The sequence below is a fragment of the Myxocyprinus asiaticus genome, chromosome 19 (assembly GCF_019703515.2).
Source record: "Myxocyprinus asiaticus isolate MX2 ecotype Aquarium Trade chromosome 19, UBuf_Myxa_2, whole genome shotgun sequence".
Taxonomy (NCBI): Eukaryota; Metazoa; Chordata; class Actinopteri; order Cypriniformes; family Catostomidae; genus Myxocyprinus; species Myxocyprinus asiaticus.
Window position 1 is genome coordinate 48,160,968 of NC_059362.1, and position 20,000 is coordinate 48,180,967.

At 37.6% G+C, this 20,000-nt stretch overlaps 1 protein-coding gene across 3 annotated transcripts in view; it reads left to right on the top strand.

Annotated features, from left to right (window-relative positions):
• The window catches only part of LOC127409626 (serine/threonine-protein kinase PAK 5-like), an 82,537-nt gene that overhangs the window by 11,637 nt on the left and 50,900 nt on the right, over positions 1-20,000 (top strand). The window contains exon 1 of one of the 3 annotated variants that reach the window (XM_051644318.1): positions 5,469-5,652. The exons of 1 other annotated variant lie outside the window; for it this stretch is intronic. In XM_051644318.1, the coding sequence (XP_051500278.1) occupies positions 5,637-5,652 (16 nt within the window). In that variant the 5' untranslated portion in view covers positions 5,469-5,636. Of the gene's footprint in view, positions 1-5,468; positions 5,653-11,859; positions 11,994-20,000 lie in introns of those variants that run through there. One more of the 3 variants, XM_051644320.1, reaches the window with a different exon arrangement.

Consider the following 20,000-nt stretch of genomic DNA (forward strand, 5'->3'; position numbering starts at 1 on the left):
AACTCAGATATACATTAATTTTCAATAATTCAATGGTCATGAGTCAATTATTCTGCTTATACCACAGTTAGCACATATACATATAGTGCTAAAAAGTCTATAAAGACATTTGAGACACACACATTTTTGGTCAGTTAAAACGTTTTATATCTAGAACTCCACTGACCTGCTGTTATTAGTTCTAAAGTGTCACCTTCATTTTGATGTTTGCATTTGTATTTGGTTTGCTTGACCAGGGCTGTGTTTCCCAAAAGCATCACAAGTTTAAGTTGATCGTAGAGACCATTGGTGCCAATGGTTTCTATGATCTACTTAGACTTACGATGCTTTTGGGAAACACAGCCAAGGTTGTTTCTCTGGTTATTTTGCTGTAGTTGAAAGTGTCTCAATTAGGTTGAGATCAAAACTCTGACTGTGTGTTTATTCTTCTGTGGTCGAGTTACTCCTGTGCTTTGTGTCGTTGTTCTTTTGCATCATCCAGCTTCTGCGGAGCTTCAGTTGGTGCACAGATGCCCTTTACATTCTTCTGCAAAAGGTCCAGATACAATTGGGAATTCATTTATGTTGATGATAAAAGCTATCCAGATTCTGAGGCAGTAAAGCCCCAAACTATGATGTCATCTCCACCATACTGTACTGTTGAAATTATGTTATGATGTTGGTTACTGTTGTGTGAAACCAACACATCTTTGGTTTAATCTGTACATCTGCTGTTCTGAGTTCAGTCTAGTCAAAATGTCAGTTTGTAGAAGAACCAGATGTGATGGGCATTAATGATGATCTGTGTATGTGTGTCCTGATATAACCACATGAGAATGTGCATAACAGCATGAGTGTGTATCTGTGTGTGATTCAGGGGAGTGTGTGTCTGTGTGTTTTCATGAGTATGTGCATGCCTGCAGTATGTAGGCCAAACACCATGAGCAAAATGAGTCTTGACATGCTGCACTCCAGGCGAGTTACCCACAGCAGATGGGTTGTATGCAATTATACTGTGGTAAAAATAGCTGCATGCTCAGTGAAAAAGAAGAAGAGATACATAGTGTGATTACAGCACTGATGATGAGACAATCACATAGATACAGACAGGAAATAGGAGAGTTCGATGAGAGAAGAGAGAAAGAGGAATCGGAGATGTTTTTTAATTTAAGGATGTGAGAAACAGGAAATAGAAAAGCTAGATGAGAGAAACAGGAAATAGAAGAGCCGAATGAGAGAAACAGGAAAGAGAAGAGCCAGATACTCATGTTAGAACCAAAGATAACCGATCTTATGTGTATGTGTGTGTGTTCTCACTGGCACAGAGAAGCTGTAATCTCAGTCTTATCAGTGTTGATCTGAGGCATTATGAATTTGTGTGTGTTGAGCTCACCTCATCATGACGTGCTGTAGATGCATTCTGAAGTGCTGCAGCCAATGTAGATCACAGCTGCAACACTGCGCTCATGTCACTACTGAATGTGTTCTTTACTGTCAAATCAACAAAGTCTGCAGTTCAATTCCAGAAGAATGTTAAAATAGAGTAAAATACAACACTGGCATGTTCATCAGGTCGAGACAAGTTGCTGAATTCAATAAGTATTGAAATGTAAATATGGGCAGTCAGATGTAAATAAGCTTTACAGTACATCAATGTGGTGATGGGGGCGTGGTCGTGTGTCTATTTGCGGGAGAGAGGGAGTGGTGTGGCTCGTCAACATGATTTCTAACAGCTGTTTCTTGTTACAATGATAGCGGGGAGAGGCCTCAAAACCGGCCAAAACACGCCAGAGAGGAAGAGAGGGAACGAGTGTACAGCATTGGCGTGTGATCTACTGAGTGTTTATGATCTGACGAATGCTCTGAAGAAATTTATGTTTATGTTGTGAGTGTATTATTGACTGAATGAAAAGCAACAAAAAAGTACCTATGCTATACACAAAAGAGACAAGAGAATAAAGCCTGACCTGAAGCGTGTCACTGCTCCCCACCTCCTCATTTCCACTCCCGAACCCTGACGTGGTGTCACAATCAAACTCTTTTACAGTGTTACATCAGAGCAAGAAACATCCTGTTTAACATCATGGAAATAGGCTCAGAGTTTGATCAGTCAGAGCGTCTGGTTTTTCTGATGTGGAACTGGACTCTGTCTAGATCAGGGATGGGCAACTTTGAAGGTGGCAAGGGCCAACATTTTTTCTCCTTTCTAACAAGGGGCCGGATTACAAATATGCACTCACAATGTTCACCCCTTAATAATTTTCCTCATTGTTGGTAATCTATGCACGACTAATGCAATGTGCTTTTAAAGATTTTGTTAAATATATTAAGTTTTGTATTTAATAATATTTATAAAAACATAATTATTTTGTATAACTTGCATATTTACTAAAACATGCGGTTTAAATGTAGGCTACCAATTAATGTTCAATTGACAAGTTATAGATTTCAAACTTAAATTTTCAAGAAAATTAATCTCATTTGCATTGTCTGTACATTTGACACACACAAATGAAAACAGACAAGGATCGTATTGTCAACATTTTCAACCCCACCTCATAAAACAACTTATGGGTATTAGTTCAAATCTAAATATTATTGCCAAAATCCAAATATTATCATCAATAGCAATACTGGATACAAGAACATAACATTTCAGTGCATTAATACAAAACATTTCAGCACCACACCAGCCCCGTAACACACGCACAGACTGAACAGTTCCATGCGTCAGAGAACATTCTCAGTATTCGCAAGACTTTTCAACAATCAAGACTCAATAGTGAAATAGTGAAACTTTAAATTTTCCAATGTCTTTGGTGATTCTCGCGCTGTCGCATATTTCGTAAAAGTTTTGATGTTTTTTACCCTTGTATTTTAACCTTTACATCTGTGAGGAGAGCAGCTCTGGTGCACGTATCTCTCATACTGTACGTCTCTTTGATCACTTGATCAGTGGTGTTGTAATGGCGTATCAAATTAAAATCTTTAATGACAGATTTCGTATCCAGGCAAACAAAAACATGGGTTTCCCCTGCGTACATTAACATTAGTGCGCACTAGCTCGCTGACAAGCTATGGTAAAATGATGCTCAATTTACCTTATAAATGATGAAGAAGTGTTAGATGTTGCATGCTAGAAAACTACAGTGATCAGCAGGTCTGCTGAGAACAAGCGACCTCTTCTGGTCGATAGTTGTAATAACATCATAAACTGAACGCAATCTTTATGTAATTACTTTTACAATTAACTAAAATCAATCCTCAGTCTTGTCCAACGGGCCGTATTCAGTGACACTGCCAGTTGCCCATCCCTGGTCTGGACTGGTCGGGCAGGACTCTTGGTATACGGCACATACATGTTTATCTGTGTAAAGTAGGGCAGTGCTGCCACATGAATGCACACATGCATTATACATGTGATTTATACAACCCTGCATTACAAACACAGAGGATGAACAAACCCCCACAGGAGTCAGAAGAGGATGTGTGTTACTGATGTATTTATTGGCTGCTCATTTGTTTCGGTTGGTTGTTTTTTTGTGTGTTGGTTGTGCATGTTGTGTGAATGTTTCAGTGCTGAGCTGAGAGCGCAGTCGACTGCATGTTCTATATGTGATGATGAAGATGATGGTGAAGGTTAGACATTTATCATCATCATCATCATCATTTTTCACATCTCATTTTCCACAGCTTGTGTTGTTTGGAATTATTTGTCTGCTGAAATTGCTTGGAAAGTAATTTTTTCAATGTCTCATCAGTGGAACGATCCAAAGACACTTTAAACAACTGTACAACCCGTTGAAGAGACTGTACGTCAAAAATCAAAGATGGCGCTGCTGTGTAAAAGGTCTATGCGCTATGATGATGGAGACAGGGTCCTGTTCTTCTCATTTGACCTTTCATGGGTTTTGTTCATGATAGATCATCATTAGTTCATATTTTGCACTTTGGAAATTCAAAACAGCCGTTTGTGATCACAGTTTGTACGATTTCTTTGTGAAAAGTTTAAATCCACCAACAGCAGCTACGGATCAATTTGGTCTAATAGAGCAGATGCCGTAACAATGACGGTGATCCCTGAAATATCATGATTTACATCAAATATTTTTCCTGATCCAACGATCCTCCAATAATCTGTATGGAACAGGGTGTTTTAACCCCACAGACAGAATTTTTGGGGCATTTTCAGCTCAATTTATGTGAAGCGCCCATTGAATGCTGCTCTTTTCTGTGCTGCCAAAAGAGTCCTGAAGTGGCGGAGCAGTGCGTTTGTTTGTAAAAAGTAACTACATCTATACGTCCAACAACACTTACCGCATTTCCGTAAGAGCACACACCGATTTTCGCTAAAGAAAAGTCAACCTACAATTTCCGATTTACTGTGAGAATGTTCTGGTACTGAATGGTTTAAAAGCAGAAATATAAAGCTTGTATTTTTGATAAATGACTTGCATGCTGTGGCGAGCAGGGCAGGGCCGAGCAGCGTCTGGGCAGAGCGAGGCCGGGAAGATAAGCGGTGAATGAGTTCCACCTGTGTGCCACACCAGTCTCGCGTTCCAGTGAGGGGCGGTGGGAGTATTTAAGGAGAGGAGACAGCAGCAGACGGGGAGCGAGAGACGCTTAAACGATGTGTTTGTGTGCACGTGCAGTGAATGTTTTGGCTGAAAAACCTTATTGTGTGACACTAAAAAGTTTATGTGCAATAAATGTCTACGTGTGGTGTGAAGCCGGTCCCAGCTTCCTCCTTTGCCATCCATGAATTTCTACACATGCATTCTTAAGTAAAATTGTTGTTATTTGTTCTGTAAAATCGTTCTTTTGTGGTGGTACTTCTTTATTACTGATGAGATTCCAGTGGGTGTATTTTGCTGCTTGTAAACTGTGGCTAAATCTGGAATCACATACAACCATACTGTACTCACACTATTTCACACTATGTCAGGCCAAACAGAACAACGAGTGTGGCATCATGTCAACTGCTCAAACTCCTTAAGCTCATAGTTTTACAAATGAACATCATTTGTGTTCCCTTTTGTTCCCTTGGGTTTACGACTTATGTTTGTGTTCCTGCATGAGTTGTTTGACTGAAATGTGAGTTTGCATGTTGAATTTGTTTGTGTTGTCAGAGGAGAAGAGACTCCATGTGCTGTTTGAAGGAAACAGAGAGTTCAAGACTCGTATCATGATTCACTCACGAGACAGAAATGGACACATCCTCTGTTCATGTGTTCATACAGCCCTGCAGCTCGAGTGCTGTTTAGTGTTCATGTGTGTTGGTGTGTGTGTGTGTCAGTGACTGACACCATGTGGTCTTGAAAACACAAGCTCCGTGTTAACTGACCGTAGCAGCTGTCTCTCTCCCTCTCTGTCTGTCTATGTCTCTCTCTCAATGGTGTGGTGTAAGATGGGCTGCTGGAGTTGTGTTGATCTGGTTCATTAGAGGAAGTGTTATGGGTGTATTTCCGGCAGTGGGGTGATGGTGTTTGTGATCCGGTCCATCAGATGGTCTACTGCGTCAGCTGGTTTTTCATTGAGACTATCACACAGAAACTCAACATGATTCACACTCATCCTGCTGCTAAAAACACCTTTGATGGAAGTTTGTGGGAATATGTGGTGATCTGTGATCAACAGCTTTGACATGAAGAAGAACAATGAATCTGATATCAGGTACTTTTTGACTTTATGCCCATTCAGAAGATTTCACTTTTTCAAGTATTAAATAAATGCTGATCAGTGAACGAGATTTATTTCAGTTGTCTGTTCATGTAGAAGCCACTGCAATAATAAACAGATGGATTTTCTATGAAATGTTCTGCAGGTGTCTTTGAGGTTTCATCATGTGTCATGTGCATCAAATCAATTGAGTTTAATACTTAATAAACAGACTCACTTTAAAGGTAGGTGTGAACTTATCAGAGAGATTTATAAATGTTGTCTCTGCTCCAGTCAAACATTATTTAACTGATTAAGATGAAAGTGATTTAATTAACTGTCAAATGGTGAATATTGAGTTCATTTTAAAACAGAACTAACAGAGTGTGTGTGTGTGTGTGTGTGTGTGTGTGTGTGTGTGTGTGAGCTATGATGTTATTGCATGTTAAATATTTATTTACAGATTAATATAGGAAAATATGCATTTTCTTTATTACATGTTGCATTATATGCAGGGTCCAAAATGAACCACACATGTGAATATAAATAATAAAACTAACAGGCTTGTTGTCAAGTAATGTTTTTTGTTTGTTTGTTTTTGTAATTGCATCATAATAAATGGTTTAAATTGCCGTGTTAGAATGATAATCTTCTCCTCACTGATGGAAGTGATGTGAGCGATTCACAGACAAATAAACCATCAACTAAAGAAAAAACAACTGACGGCTGCATCTTACGCATTTTATAACAACTTTTAAATCAGTGGAAAACGTACCATGAGATGGTTGTCTAGGAAGAAAAGTACTGTATTTCTTTTATTATTGTTGTAACTCCAGAACTTCATGTTATAATGACATCTGACAAAATAATGAATGATGAATCTTGATGTTTATGTTTCAGCAGCACACTCATTTAACTTAAATACAGTATACAAGAGAAAATGATGATATACAAGGGCTCAGTCATTCATTTGTCATTGGAAAAATACATATTTCCAACATAGTGTCATGACAACTCATAATAATTAGTTTAAAGCCCTATTCGGACAGGATTAGTTTTCCCGACCTATGTCTGTAAAGGAATTATTACTGCGGACATCTGTGTGTTTATCGTTGATTCGCACTGGACAAGCAATGTCTGTAAAAATCACAGAGATGGGTGTGTCTACAGCATTTACACACCGCTGTCACATGTAAACTGACCTATCAGAAAATGTATTTAATGAGCTGATTAATTATGCAGGAAATATTAAACATGAGCATTGGTAGGGATGGGTCGATATGGTTATTTCACATTCGGTTCGATATACGATATGAGACGCGATTCGATATAATTACACTTAGATTAAAAATATTACACACAATGGTTCATTTTCTGAAAAAACGTTTGAGCAAAATGCTTATTATAATTTTTCATCAAAATAAATGTATTTAATACACAATATAAATGCTCAAAGTTCAAATAATAAATGCTCATAAATAATTCTCTATAAGAAAGATCACAAACATATAAGCTTTCAGAAATAGTGAGATACATTCAGGCTGATCAGGTGCAGAACAAACAACACAACTGAACAAAACCTGTCCTGAAGATTTTTACATTTTTTAATAATTTGTTTGTCATCATTATTATAATCACATTTTAACTTTGTAAAAATAAGCAAATTTTACATTATATTAATGAATATTATATCATGAATTTGTATATATATAATAATAACATGAGCTATTAATGTTTGAAATAATGTGTATAATTACAAGTAATAACACTGAGTTTACATTCATCTGTATAAGAAACGCTAAAAAGTGTACTGTCACTTTAAGAGTTTAACGAGCAGTGTTCCGCTTCAACGAACATCAACGAGAATCTCTCGGTTTCTTTAGCGCATCCATGCTGTGTGAGATTAAAATTAATATTACTTTGTATTTTTTATCTGACTGTAAAGAACAGAAAGGATATTAAGACATTATTCAATGAAAGCGGAGTCGCCTCATCTTTGATGGACACACATTACACGGAGGAAACGATCTGTTTTAATCTCAAGCACTTTTCATCAAAACAAGGTGATTTTCCAGTTCTTACATTTCTAAAAGCTAAATTCAAGCACTTTAAGGACCTTGTGTGAACTCTGTAAACAGTGTAGAAAAAAGCGATAGAGAGATTATGACGTTTGACGGATCATTTCATTTATGATCACATGGACAGAAAACAATGTGGCAAATTCCTAAATATCGAGTTATGCCCAGTATGGTTCCTCATTTATTTTGGTTCGCAATATATTAAAATTCTATATATCGTCCCATCCTCAATAAGCATATACTGCATCTGTGATTATTAGAAGAAATTGATTGAAATATCTGGTAATGTTATATTACACTCTTTAATTAAAAATATGGACAATCCCTTCACATTATGTAATTTCATTTGTCCCCCCATAAAATATGTTCTGAAACGTGGGGCTCAATACAAATTTCCCCCATTCACTTTGCTCAAATCACAAAATTACATGCTTGTGTACCTTCTAATTTTCCTAACAAAAAAAGTTTGTTTCTTTCTCTTTTGCACGGGTCAATAAACACCCGACAGCATAAGATGCTCGAGAAAAATATGCATCAGTTCAAACACAACAACCAGCGTTATCTTGAGCTGTTATATATATATATAAATTATTATTGTTAATGCCAAGAAAATCCTACACAGTGTATTACAGAAATTAAAGAGGAAAAAGAACAATGAAACAATTAGAAGAGCTTGTACATCAAGAATAATTGAACCATCTAAATTAAATTGCAGCATTTGACGTGTTGTATGCATAATATTGGATAATGTTTTGCCAATGCTAACTTATGTTTATCATGTAAATAAAGCTTCTTTAATCTGATACGGATCTGCAATTATGTAAACTTTTTAAAATGAATTTTAACTTTGATACTAGACCAAATCTTGTTAACAGAGATGAGTGGATAAGCGCTTTAGATTAGGGAAATAAATCGTGCTTAATTATAGTTTTAAATTACTATGTGGAAAAGAAATGCTGAAATATCTAGAGTAACTATTTTGATAATAATCTGTAGATTTAATCTTAGTGAACTATTAATCAATGATTAATCAACTTATCCGATGTTTCACATCTTGCTGTATGTTCCACTATATCATGTAATGTAACACATTTCATAACATTATAGTAGAGTAGTAGAGCACTGTGCAAAAATATATAAAAATAAATACTTTTTGCAATATAAAGTGCAGATAAAACGTATAGTTCAAATAAAGAAAGTACAATTATATTAAAAGAACAAAATACATGTTGACTGGTAAGAGATAAAAGACAGCAAGGCGCTCTAAAATGCGATCGATTGTGACTTTCACTTCCAACTAAAAACACGCCCACAGTATAAACTCCCACCCCCAACACTGATTGACAGGTGTCTGTGTAAGGCATCAGAAATGCAAGTGCAAAGAGAATTGCATTTCCATTTGAATTCTGGCAGGCCCATTCGGGACGCAGAGGAAGTAAAATAGCAAATGGGGTAATTGCTTTTGCTATTTCGATAGGACAGGCTCATGACCCATAAGACATGGGAAATGCAATTGCAAATGGACCTTGCTTTTTCATTTGAAATTTGGCAGACATTGTACATCAGTGTAAACAAAAACACAAACATAATACGCGATTCGCAATTGCATTTGGATTGTCAAAATGTATGCGTCCACAAAAATAAAACACATTTGCAAATACAATTTGCTGTTTGTTTTGAAAATTGCCCAGAATATACTGTTCTTCCATAGTCAGTGATAAAGATTTAGGTATAGGAAATCTCTTCGTGATAAGCCGTTATAACTACAAAATCCTCCAGTGCCGGCCACAGAGGAACACAAATAAATGAAGAAAACAAACAAACAAAAAACATCAGCAACTATCAGCATAGATTTTTGCAGATAACAGATCATTCCAAAAAGCAACTATCGGCACCGATTAATTGTTAAAACCAGTCATGGGAAAAAGAAAGTACACCCTCCTTGTATTCTATGGTTTTACGTATCAGGACATAATAAAAATCATCTGGTCCTTAGCAGGTCTTAAAATTAGGTAAATACAACCTCAGATGAACAACCACACATGACATATTACACCGTGTCATGATTTATTTAACAAAAATAAAACCAAAATGGAGAATCCATGTGTGAAAAACTAAGTACACCTTATGATTCAATAGCTTGTAGAATGACCTTTAGCAGCAAGAACTTCAAGTAATCGTTTTCTGTATGACTTTATCGGTCTCTCACATCGTTGTGGAGGAATTCTGACCCACTCTTCTTTACAACGTAGCTTCAGTTCATTGAGGTTTGAGGGCATTTGTTTATGCACAGCTCTCTTAATGTCCCGCCGCAGCATTTCAATCGGGTTGAGGTCTAGACTTGGACTGGGCCATTGCATCTCCTTGATTATTTTCTTTTTCAGCCATCTGTTGTAGATTTGCTGGTGTGCTTGGGCATTTGATTAGCAGCACCTAGCTACTACTAACCTCTTAATTCCTATGGAAGCAGAAAGGGTGTACTTAGTTTTTCACACATGGATTCTCCATTTTGGCTTTATTTTTGTTAAATAAATCATGACACGGTGTAATATGTCATGTGTGGTTGTTCATCTGAGGTTGAATTTACCTAATTTTAAGACCTGCTCAGGACCAGATGATTTTTATTATGTCCTGATTCGTAAAACCACAGAATACAAGGAGGGTGTACTTTCTTTTTCCCATGACTGTATCAGTGTACCTCTAATAGATGAAATACACTGTTATTTTTACTGGTGCAGAAACATGCAGTCTGTAAAAATTACTGACATGACCATTTAATAATCCCGTCCAAACTGGGCTTTAGACTGCAAAATCGTAAGATATTGTTTAACTTTTTGTGACGAGGAGGAGGGCGGGCCGGGCCTCGAGTCCGCATAGCCGGCCCCCAATCGGGCTAATCAGCTGAGGAGAGGGATAAGGCAGTTGGAGAGAGAGCCACATGCAGCTGCCGTGTGTGTTTATGTTTGTGTGTTTTTGTTTAAGTTTTCATTAAAATAAAACAAATTGATCGCCGGTTCACCGACATGCCATCGCCTGGTCCTCGACCACTCCTCCATCCTCTGGCGGACGACAGCCGCTTCACGTTTTGGCGGCCAGCAGCGAGCCCCTCCGCCCCTCGCAGACGGCGGCCATTCCTCTCTCTCTCTCTCTCGAACTGCCGCATCCAGCTGCATTTATCCCTCTCCTCGGCTGATTAGCCCGATTGGGGGCCGGCCATGCGGACTCATGTCCCGGCCCCGCCCTCCTCCTCGTCACACTTTTATTCCCATGAAGACCAACCAATCAGCAAACAGAATTTCAAATCTCAAAACACCTTCTGTCCAACACTTTATTTTAAGAAAGGAAACATCTGTGAACAAATTTAGTTACTCATTCCATATTTATTTATGCAATACACATGATGATGATGTGTGTCAATAACCCGTGATACACTTCACACGTCTCGTTCTAAACACTGATGTTTTATTCTGTTTTTTTCCTATGAAAAATCACAGTTAGGGTTAGAGTTTGGGTTAGGGGTTGGAATTTAATAATGTTGTTCGTTGTTTCGTTTATTTTTCTCTATTAGATTAAAAGTTGAATGTTTTTATATGAGACAACTTCTCACAAAAAGGGTGAGGGTTTCGATTTACGATTTTCCATCTTGTACTGTTGTCATGACACCAGCTTGATATATTTCAATGAAGTTAATGCAGAATACAGTTTCATGGTAGTTTTACAGTTTAATATTTAAAAAGTATTTATGGTCATTACATTTTCTTCTTTCAGCTATTGGCAGATGTGGCTGTTAATTTTGGACTTTGGTCACATGATTGTTGATGTGTCTCAAACTCACCGGTCTAAATATACAGATGAACTATAATCAGCACACACATGAGAACAACATGTGACGTCTCAGACCCAGTAAACTTTAACATTGTTTAACGACGTGAGCGTTACCTGAATCTTCATCCTGTGAATGATTGACGTCTGATCTGCAGTAAGGCTGTTGTCCTGTTAATTTTACTGACAGCTGCAACGGTGTGTGTGTGTGTGTGCGATATGACATTTGTGAATGGGGGCCCAGAATAGTCGTGGGGCGTGTCCTGTAAGCAGGAAACTGTTGAGAGTGTGCGTCGGTGACAGATGGTGTGAGGACAAACAGAACGGCAGGTCTCGATTGCGCTCTTCCTCTGGGCCGCAGGGCGATCGGTGCCGCGTGTATTGATGACGTGTGTCGATTGAACGCTACAGCAGACGCGTCACTGATCAATGCAGACGCTCTCAGAGGAGACACTAGTAAGACTGTTTGAATGCATGATAACTAGGGGTGCACTGATGAACATTTCTGGCCGATACGATACCGATTTTAACAAAATCCATAGACCGACACGATACTGATTTTTTGCCACTCACCTTATTTTGTCATCAGATCATAATTCCAAACTTTGGAATTATGTTTTAAAAATGTACAAAGAGGTTCAAAAGCTTTTTTTTTTTACTGTTCTAACAATAAATCATTTCCAATGAACATGGATTGGATCTGTTGATCACATGACAGGCCAACATTTTAAAGAGAGCCAAAGTGAAAGATAAATAGAAGATACAAATTAAATATGAAACTAAATATGATAAAATTATGATTGATATGAAATTTCAACATTTTTGCACTTCTGTTTTTGCAGTTCAAAACAACAGAATTGACATTTTACATGCATGTACTGTATATAATAGAACATTACAAATTCATACTATGCATATGTTGGGCAATTCCATGGAAATGTCAACCACATCATGGAAAAATACAGAAGTTTCAACCATAAGGAACAAAACCCCCTTTTAAATCCTTTATTATAGTGGTATAATAGTTAATGTCATCCAGACCTCTAGAGGGCGCCGTTTGCTCACACAGCGCTGACTGAAGCACTGAATGCAGAAACGCTGCCTTTTAAGGTTAAGCAATCGCACAAGGCCATACTATGATTTCAATCTTAACTAAATCAATCATTCAGCATTAATGGATATCTCAGAAGTCAAATTCTGCTGGTTTCAAAGTGTTTTGTATGGTTTTCCTCATCATGTAGCCTATAGGTAAATGCCATTTTCACAGTTGTCATGTCTGTTTATGGCAGTTTTTCCACATTGACATAAGAAAGAGAAAGGATACAAATTAAATATTACATGTTCTTAGGAGTGCCAACCCTTCTACATATTGTGGCTATTACTATTTCTGGATTGTGCATTTAAATTCAGAGTTTTCAGTGTAAGAATAAGTGTATTACTAATTAACTATAAATCATCCATCAGCATTTTCATGCTTATAACCGATATGCCGATGATTTTAATTTGATCAATAATTGGCCGATAAATATTGGCAGCCGATATATCGGTGCATCCCTAATGATAATTAAAATGACTGAGATTATTAAAGCAGTTCTCCTCTTGAGAATGTACATTACAGATCATTTATCACAGCTAAAGTCAACATGAATTCAAAACTGACTCTATTTACTTTGATGTTACTAGTCTTATTGTGAATGATCCATCAATGCATGTTATTCTAAAGAAAAATCTTTCATCAAAATAAAGTAATACTACTTACCTTTTCTGCTGATGTCATCTAGTTAATGTTGTTATCCAATAGTCAAATAGACTCAAGGGGGTCAGTAGTACTCCACAATCCACTTCAAACTTGGATTCATGTCTGGTTTCATTCTGATATGACACGCCCACTTTACACCTGCCAATCAATTTGCCAGAGATACAATCAAGTCCCAGTTATCTCACATTATGGAAATACAACATCAGGTGTAGTGTTTAAAACTCCTTTAACTGTGGTAAAATCAGTGGCGGTTCTAGCTTGTATGGCGCCCTGGGTGAACTTCACTAAATAGGGAGCAAGGGAGCATCCTATAGCTCTCTATGCAGTTAAGTGCATTCACTCCTAAAATCTGATCAAAAGTTCAGTTTCAGGCTGCAGATGATGTTTGGATCACTCAACATGTTTGACAGACATGTGACAATGATAATCAGTACATAGATTCAGAATTTATAATGTATCATTTTATTTTAACATGATTGACAGTGATTGGATGATGCTGGACATTACTTTGAATCTGAATTAATTATGCTAATTTCTGATGTAATGTCTGTAACTTCTCAAAAACATGAATAATCAACACTCCTGGAAACATAATGAACAATTTGATGAAAAAAAATCTGACTTTCTATAGCTTGGTATTATTTAAAATTTCACAGCGTAGTCTCACTGTCCACATGAGAACATACATTTTTATAAAAACTATTTGGTCTAGAAATTATTATTATTTTTTGCTTGTTTATTAGGTGCTACTAGTTACAAATCAAAAAGGGAAATAAAAAATGCACACGGCCGTCACGCGGGGGTCTCAGGAGGATAAAAGTAATATAAAACCATATATAAGACTGATATGGTGACAGAATAAAAGAAAATCAATAATTTACTGAACAAGAAATCTGTAGTAGTCTCGACTAGACTTTACTGTATGAACAAAGTATTTTGCATTTAGTGAACAAACAAATTCAAACTGACTAAACAAGCTTTAACTGATTGAGAGAATGCAAAAATCTTACTGCATCATGTTGCCTTGATTTTTTAAACTTTGCTCAATAATTCCTCTTTTACAATCTGCATCATCTGTAGTATTCTGCTCTCTAAAAGCTGTGTAAAGTGACATTTAGATGATGTGTGTGTTCACTTTCTCTAACATCTCACTAAAAGCCTTTATTCCCATCTGACTACCCTGTACAATCCTTTCTCTCTCTGAACTGTGTGTCCCAGGAGTCCATAAGCTTCCTCTAGTCTTTGTAATCACATTTTGAAGACGTCCCTCCTCATGTAGGTCACAGGTTTCATCATGCGCCGTCCACTTGCCCATAATCCCTCCAATCCCTGCACACATTACACAGAAACTCTTAGCATTTGAGAGTAAACTGCTATGAGTATACTGATTTTGTTATTTGATCAATGAAAAGGCTTGAATGGACAAAAGATCAGAGGAACTTTATATCCCTCAGCGGTTGTTCTTTTATATATCTGGAGAAATAGTTTAGATTATTTGGAGAATTCAATGATAAATATTTGAGGTCATATTGAGATCTCTGACTCTTGATTACAGACTTTAAGCGCAGTTTGAGACATTGCTGATTATTGGAGTTTTGTTCTTAGAACTCACTCCGTCTCAGAAACGACTTTCTTTTCAGCTAACGTCATAGTGTCTGTAATATAGACAGGGCCGGATTAAGACTCCTTAGTACCCCCATATAACTCCTGACCTGACATGGACACATGGAGTAATGCACACAAGACCACACAATATCAAGCCATTTTATAAACAAGAACGCACTGCTAGTGTACAGCACTAAACGCTACTGTAGTTACTAATAAAGTACCAATAGTTACTTATTAGTAACTACTTTCTGGCATGCTGCACGAGTCTGTGTTTGTAACTTGCTAGCCTGCTTAGCATTGCTTTTTCTTATATGTTCGTCATTTTATCCTTTTACCACGTGCTTCATTTTTTAACACTTTTCTACTGTTTCAACTGCGTGTATTTTACCGCGTGCTCCCGTTTCTCTCTTTTTTCTTTTCTTTTTTACGCTTGTCCGCATCTCGTGTCTCAGCTGCGTGCATTCGTTTTCTCCTCTGTGTTTTACACGGATTATTGCATCAGCCTCAAACATCTGCTGATCATGAACCGCATCGATCTCAAACCCTCACTGCTCAAGAACAACCATAACAACAACAACAAACAATTGTGGTAAGTCATGGCATCTGCTCATGTTATTTCTTCCTGCATTGCATGCCACATGTTTACTATAGCTTCTTCCATCAGCAATGAGGGATTTACATGTGATAAATGTAAGGAATTAGTCAGGCTGATGGAGAAGGTTAATGAGTTAGAGACATGCATCCAAACGCTAGTGGAGGTCAGTGAGAAATACTTTGGATGTGGGTAGTACAGCAAGCAACACACACACTTTGGTTCCGGCTCTTGAACCCCCGCAGCAGGGCATTTGGGTGACGTCTCGGCAGCATACTCGCTCAGCAAAGCGACACCACTCTCCCATTCCTGTTAGGATTTCTAATCGATTCTCCCCAATCAGTGATGCACGCACTGAGAATCATGTTGAAAGAGCCCTAGTTATTGGTGATTCTATTGTAAGGAACGTGGAAATAAAGCCTCCAGCCACCATTGTAAAATGCATTTCAGGGGCTCGGGAGTCTGACATCAGATCAAATTTATAAGTGCTAGCTAATGCTAAACGTAGATTTTCTAAAATTGTTATTCATGTTTGCACTAACAATGTCTGGCTTCACCAGTCGGAGATCACTAAAGATCATGTTAAAGAAGTGTGTGAACTTGCAAAAATGATGTCAGACACTGTAATATGCTCTGGTCCCCTCCGTGCTTGTCATGGTGACGAGGTTTATAGTAGATTAGTGTCACTGAACGGCTGGATATCTGAGCGGTGTCCGGAGAATAGCATAGGATTTATAGACAATTGGAAGAGTTTTTGGGGTAGTCCTGACCTGCTAAAGAGAGACGGACTCCATCCCTCCAGGGAAGGTGCCTCTCTCCTCTCTAGTAATTTGGCTCATAGTCTTAATAATGATAGTATTTGACTAACTGGGGCCCAGGTCAGGAAGCAGACAAACTGGTTAATCCGAACATCTGCTAGCTGCCTTGAGATGTCACACAGGTCACATAAACTACAACACATAGAGACTGTATCACCTAGATATCATATAGAGACTGTGTCTGTTCCCCGAACTACCAAACACAAACCCCTCACTAAATCATTTAGAAAAAATGTGATTAAGGTCAAACTTGAAAAAAACTAAAAAATTTAAGATAAACATCATATAAAGGTAGAGCTACTAAACATTAGATCTCTTTCTACCAGAGCACTAACTGTAAATGAAATTATTACAGATCATATTTTGGATGTGCTCTGTTTGACTGAAACCTGGCTTAAACCAGATGAATATATTCGTTTAAATGAATCTACTCCCCCAGGTTATTGTTATAAACATGAGCCTCGTCTGAAGGGTCGTGGAGGAGGTGTTGCTACAATTTACAGTGACGTTTTTGGTGTTTTGGAGGACAGGAAGTAAGTCTAAGTCTTTTGAACTAATAATGCTTAATGTGACACCGTCAGATATAAATAAAAAATCTCTGTCATCTTTTGCCCTTGCTACAGTATATAGATCACCCGGGCCTTATTCTGATTTCTTTGGTGAATTTGCAAATTTTCTATCAGATCTAGTAGTTACTGTAGATAGAGCTTTAATTGTTGGTGACTTCAACATTCACACTGATAATGAAAATGACACATTGGGATTAGCATTTATTGATATTCTCAACTCTCTTGGAGTCAGACAAAATGTGGCAGAACCAGCTCATCGCCGTAATCATACGATAGATTTAATTCTGTCATATGGAGTTGATGTTGATACTATAGAAATTCTGCGGCAGAGTGATGACATCTCAGATCATTACCTCGTCTCTTGTTTGCTGCGATCAGCAAATGTCACTCAATCTACACCATGCTATCGTTCAGGTAGAACTATTGTTTCAACCACTAAAGATAGCTTCACTAATAATCTTCTAGATTTATCTCACATACTCATTAAGCCAAAAAGTCTAGAAGAACTTGATGAAATAACAGAAAATATAAATACAGTCTTCTCTAGCACTCTTGATAGTGTCGCCCCCCTTTGATTAAAGAAAATTCAAGAAAAAAGCCCCACACCATGGTACAATGATCACAATCATGCTCTCAAGAGAGCAGCTCGGAAAATGGAGCGCAAGTGGAAGAATACAAAATTAGAGGTATTTTGCGGTGCATGGAAGGATAGTGTCTGTAGCTATAGACAGGCACTAAAAGCTGCCAGGTCAGCATATTTTAGCAAACTCATAGAAAATATCCTCAACAATCCTAGATGTTTATTCAGTACTGTGGATAAATAGGTTAGGAATAAAGCCTCGACTGAACCAGATATTCCATTGCATCACAATAGTGATGACTTCATGAATTTCTTTACTGATAAATAGAAATTGTCCTGGTTACTTTCGTAACCTCCGTTCCCTGATGGAGGGAACGAGACGTTGTGTCAATGTAGTGACACTAGGGGTCACCCTTGGGAGCCCCAAACACCTCTGATCTTTGAGAAAAAGCCAACGGGAATTGGCGAGTGGAATTTGTATGCCACTCGCCCGGCAATACGGTATTAAAGGAGCTGGCTAGTGTCACTACATCAACACAACGTCAAGTGAGTGACAGATAGGGAACATCAGATATAAAATTGGAATCATGCAGTCATCTGTCACAGCACCTCAGAAAACAGTGTCTCATAATTTTCCTCACGAGCAACTTCAATCCTTCGCTGTCATAGGTCATGAAGAGCTAACAAAACTTATCAAAAAATCAAAAGCCACAACATGTTTGTTAGATCAAATACCAACTAAGATCTTAAAAGAGGTATTCCCTGTAATCTCAGAACCTCTTCTTAATATTATTAACTCCTCACTATCCTTAGGACATGTCCCAAGAAACTTTAAAATGGCAGTTATCAAACCACTTATTAAGAAGCCACAACTTGATCCTGGAGAATTGGCTAATTATAGACTGATTTTAAATCTCCCATTTATTTAAAAAATGCTAGACCCTAACCCTAACACTAACCTATGTTAATTTCTACAGAGAAATGGTATATATGAACAATTTCAGTCAGGATTTAGGCCCCATCACAGTACAGAGACTGCACTTATCAGAGTTACAAATGTCTTGCTCTTATCATCTGATTGCGGCTGCATTTCTCTTCTAGTGCTTTTATATTTTAGTGCTGCCTTTGACACCATAGATCACGACATTCTCTTGAATAGGCTGGAGAATTATGTTGGCATTTGTGTACTTGCATTAGCATGGTTAAGGTCCTATTTATTAGACCGCTACCACTTTATATGTGTAAACGAGGAATTGTCAAATCAAACAAAAGTTCAGTATGGAGTGCCACAGGGATCAGTTTTAGGGCCTCTGCTTTTCTCCTTATATATGCTTCCCCTGGGAGATATTATCAGGAATCATGGAATATGTTTCCACTGTTATGCCAACGATACCCAACTTTATATTTCTTCTAAACCTGATGAAATTTCACAATTCTCCAAATTAGCAGAGTGTATCAATGAAATCAAAGATTGGATGGCCAAAAATGTCCTTCTACTCAATTCCGACAAAACAGAGGTACTAATTATTGGACCAAAAACCTCTAAAAATAAGCTGCTAAAATCTAATTTGACTCTCGATGGATGTACTGTTAAATCGTCTTCAACAGCGAAGACCATAGGTGTTATTTTTTATACCAATATGTACTTTGAAAAACAAATTTCCAGTGTTTGTAGAACAGCATTCTTTTACCTGAGAAATATTGCTAAGTTACGACACATGCTTTCTGTTGCTGATGCTGAAAAACTAATTCATACGTTCATGACCTCAAGACTAGATTATTGTAATGCATTACTGGGAGGATGTCCAGCAAGATCAATAAATAAACTTCAATTGGTTCAAAATGCAGCTGCCAGAGTGCTGACCAGAACCAAAAAATATGATCATATTAGCCCTATTATATTGCTGTTACATAGGATACCTGATAAATTTCATATTAATTTTAAAATTCTGTTAACTACATACAAAGCTTTGAATGGTCTAGCTCCTCAATCATGGCCATCCATTAATTGGCTCTATAACTCTACTCTCTCTCCTCTCCACCAATAGCTGGTGTGTGGTGAGTGTACTGGCGCACTATGGCTGTCGTCACATCATCCATGTGGATGCTGCACACTAGTGGAGGTTGAGGAGAGTCCCCTGTTCACTGTGTAAAGCGCTTTGAGTGTAGTGTCAGAAAAAAGCACTACATAAATATAATATTCATTCACAGTTCTTAAGTGGCCTACCATGCTATATTCCATCACGTTCATTACGATCTCAATATTAATAGTTAATAGTTCCTGGAATATCAAAATCCACAAAAGGAGGTAGATCCTTTTCCTATTTGGCTCCTAAACTATGGAATAGTCTGCCTAACACTGTTCGAGATGCAGACACTCTCACTCAGTTTAAGTCTAGACTAAAGACTCATCTATTTAGCCAGTCATACACCTAATTTATCCATCAACTCACAATTAGGATGCTTTAGTTAGGCCTTCCGGAACCAGAAACATTTCTCAGAAACATTTCTCAAAATCTATAACTCTGCAATAAATT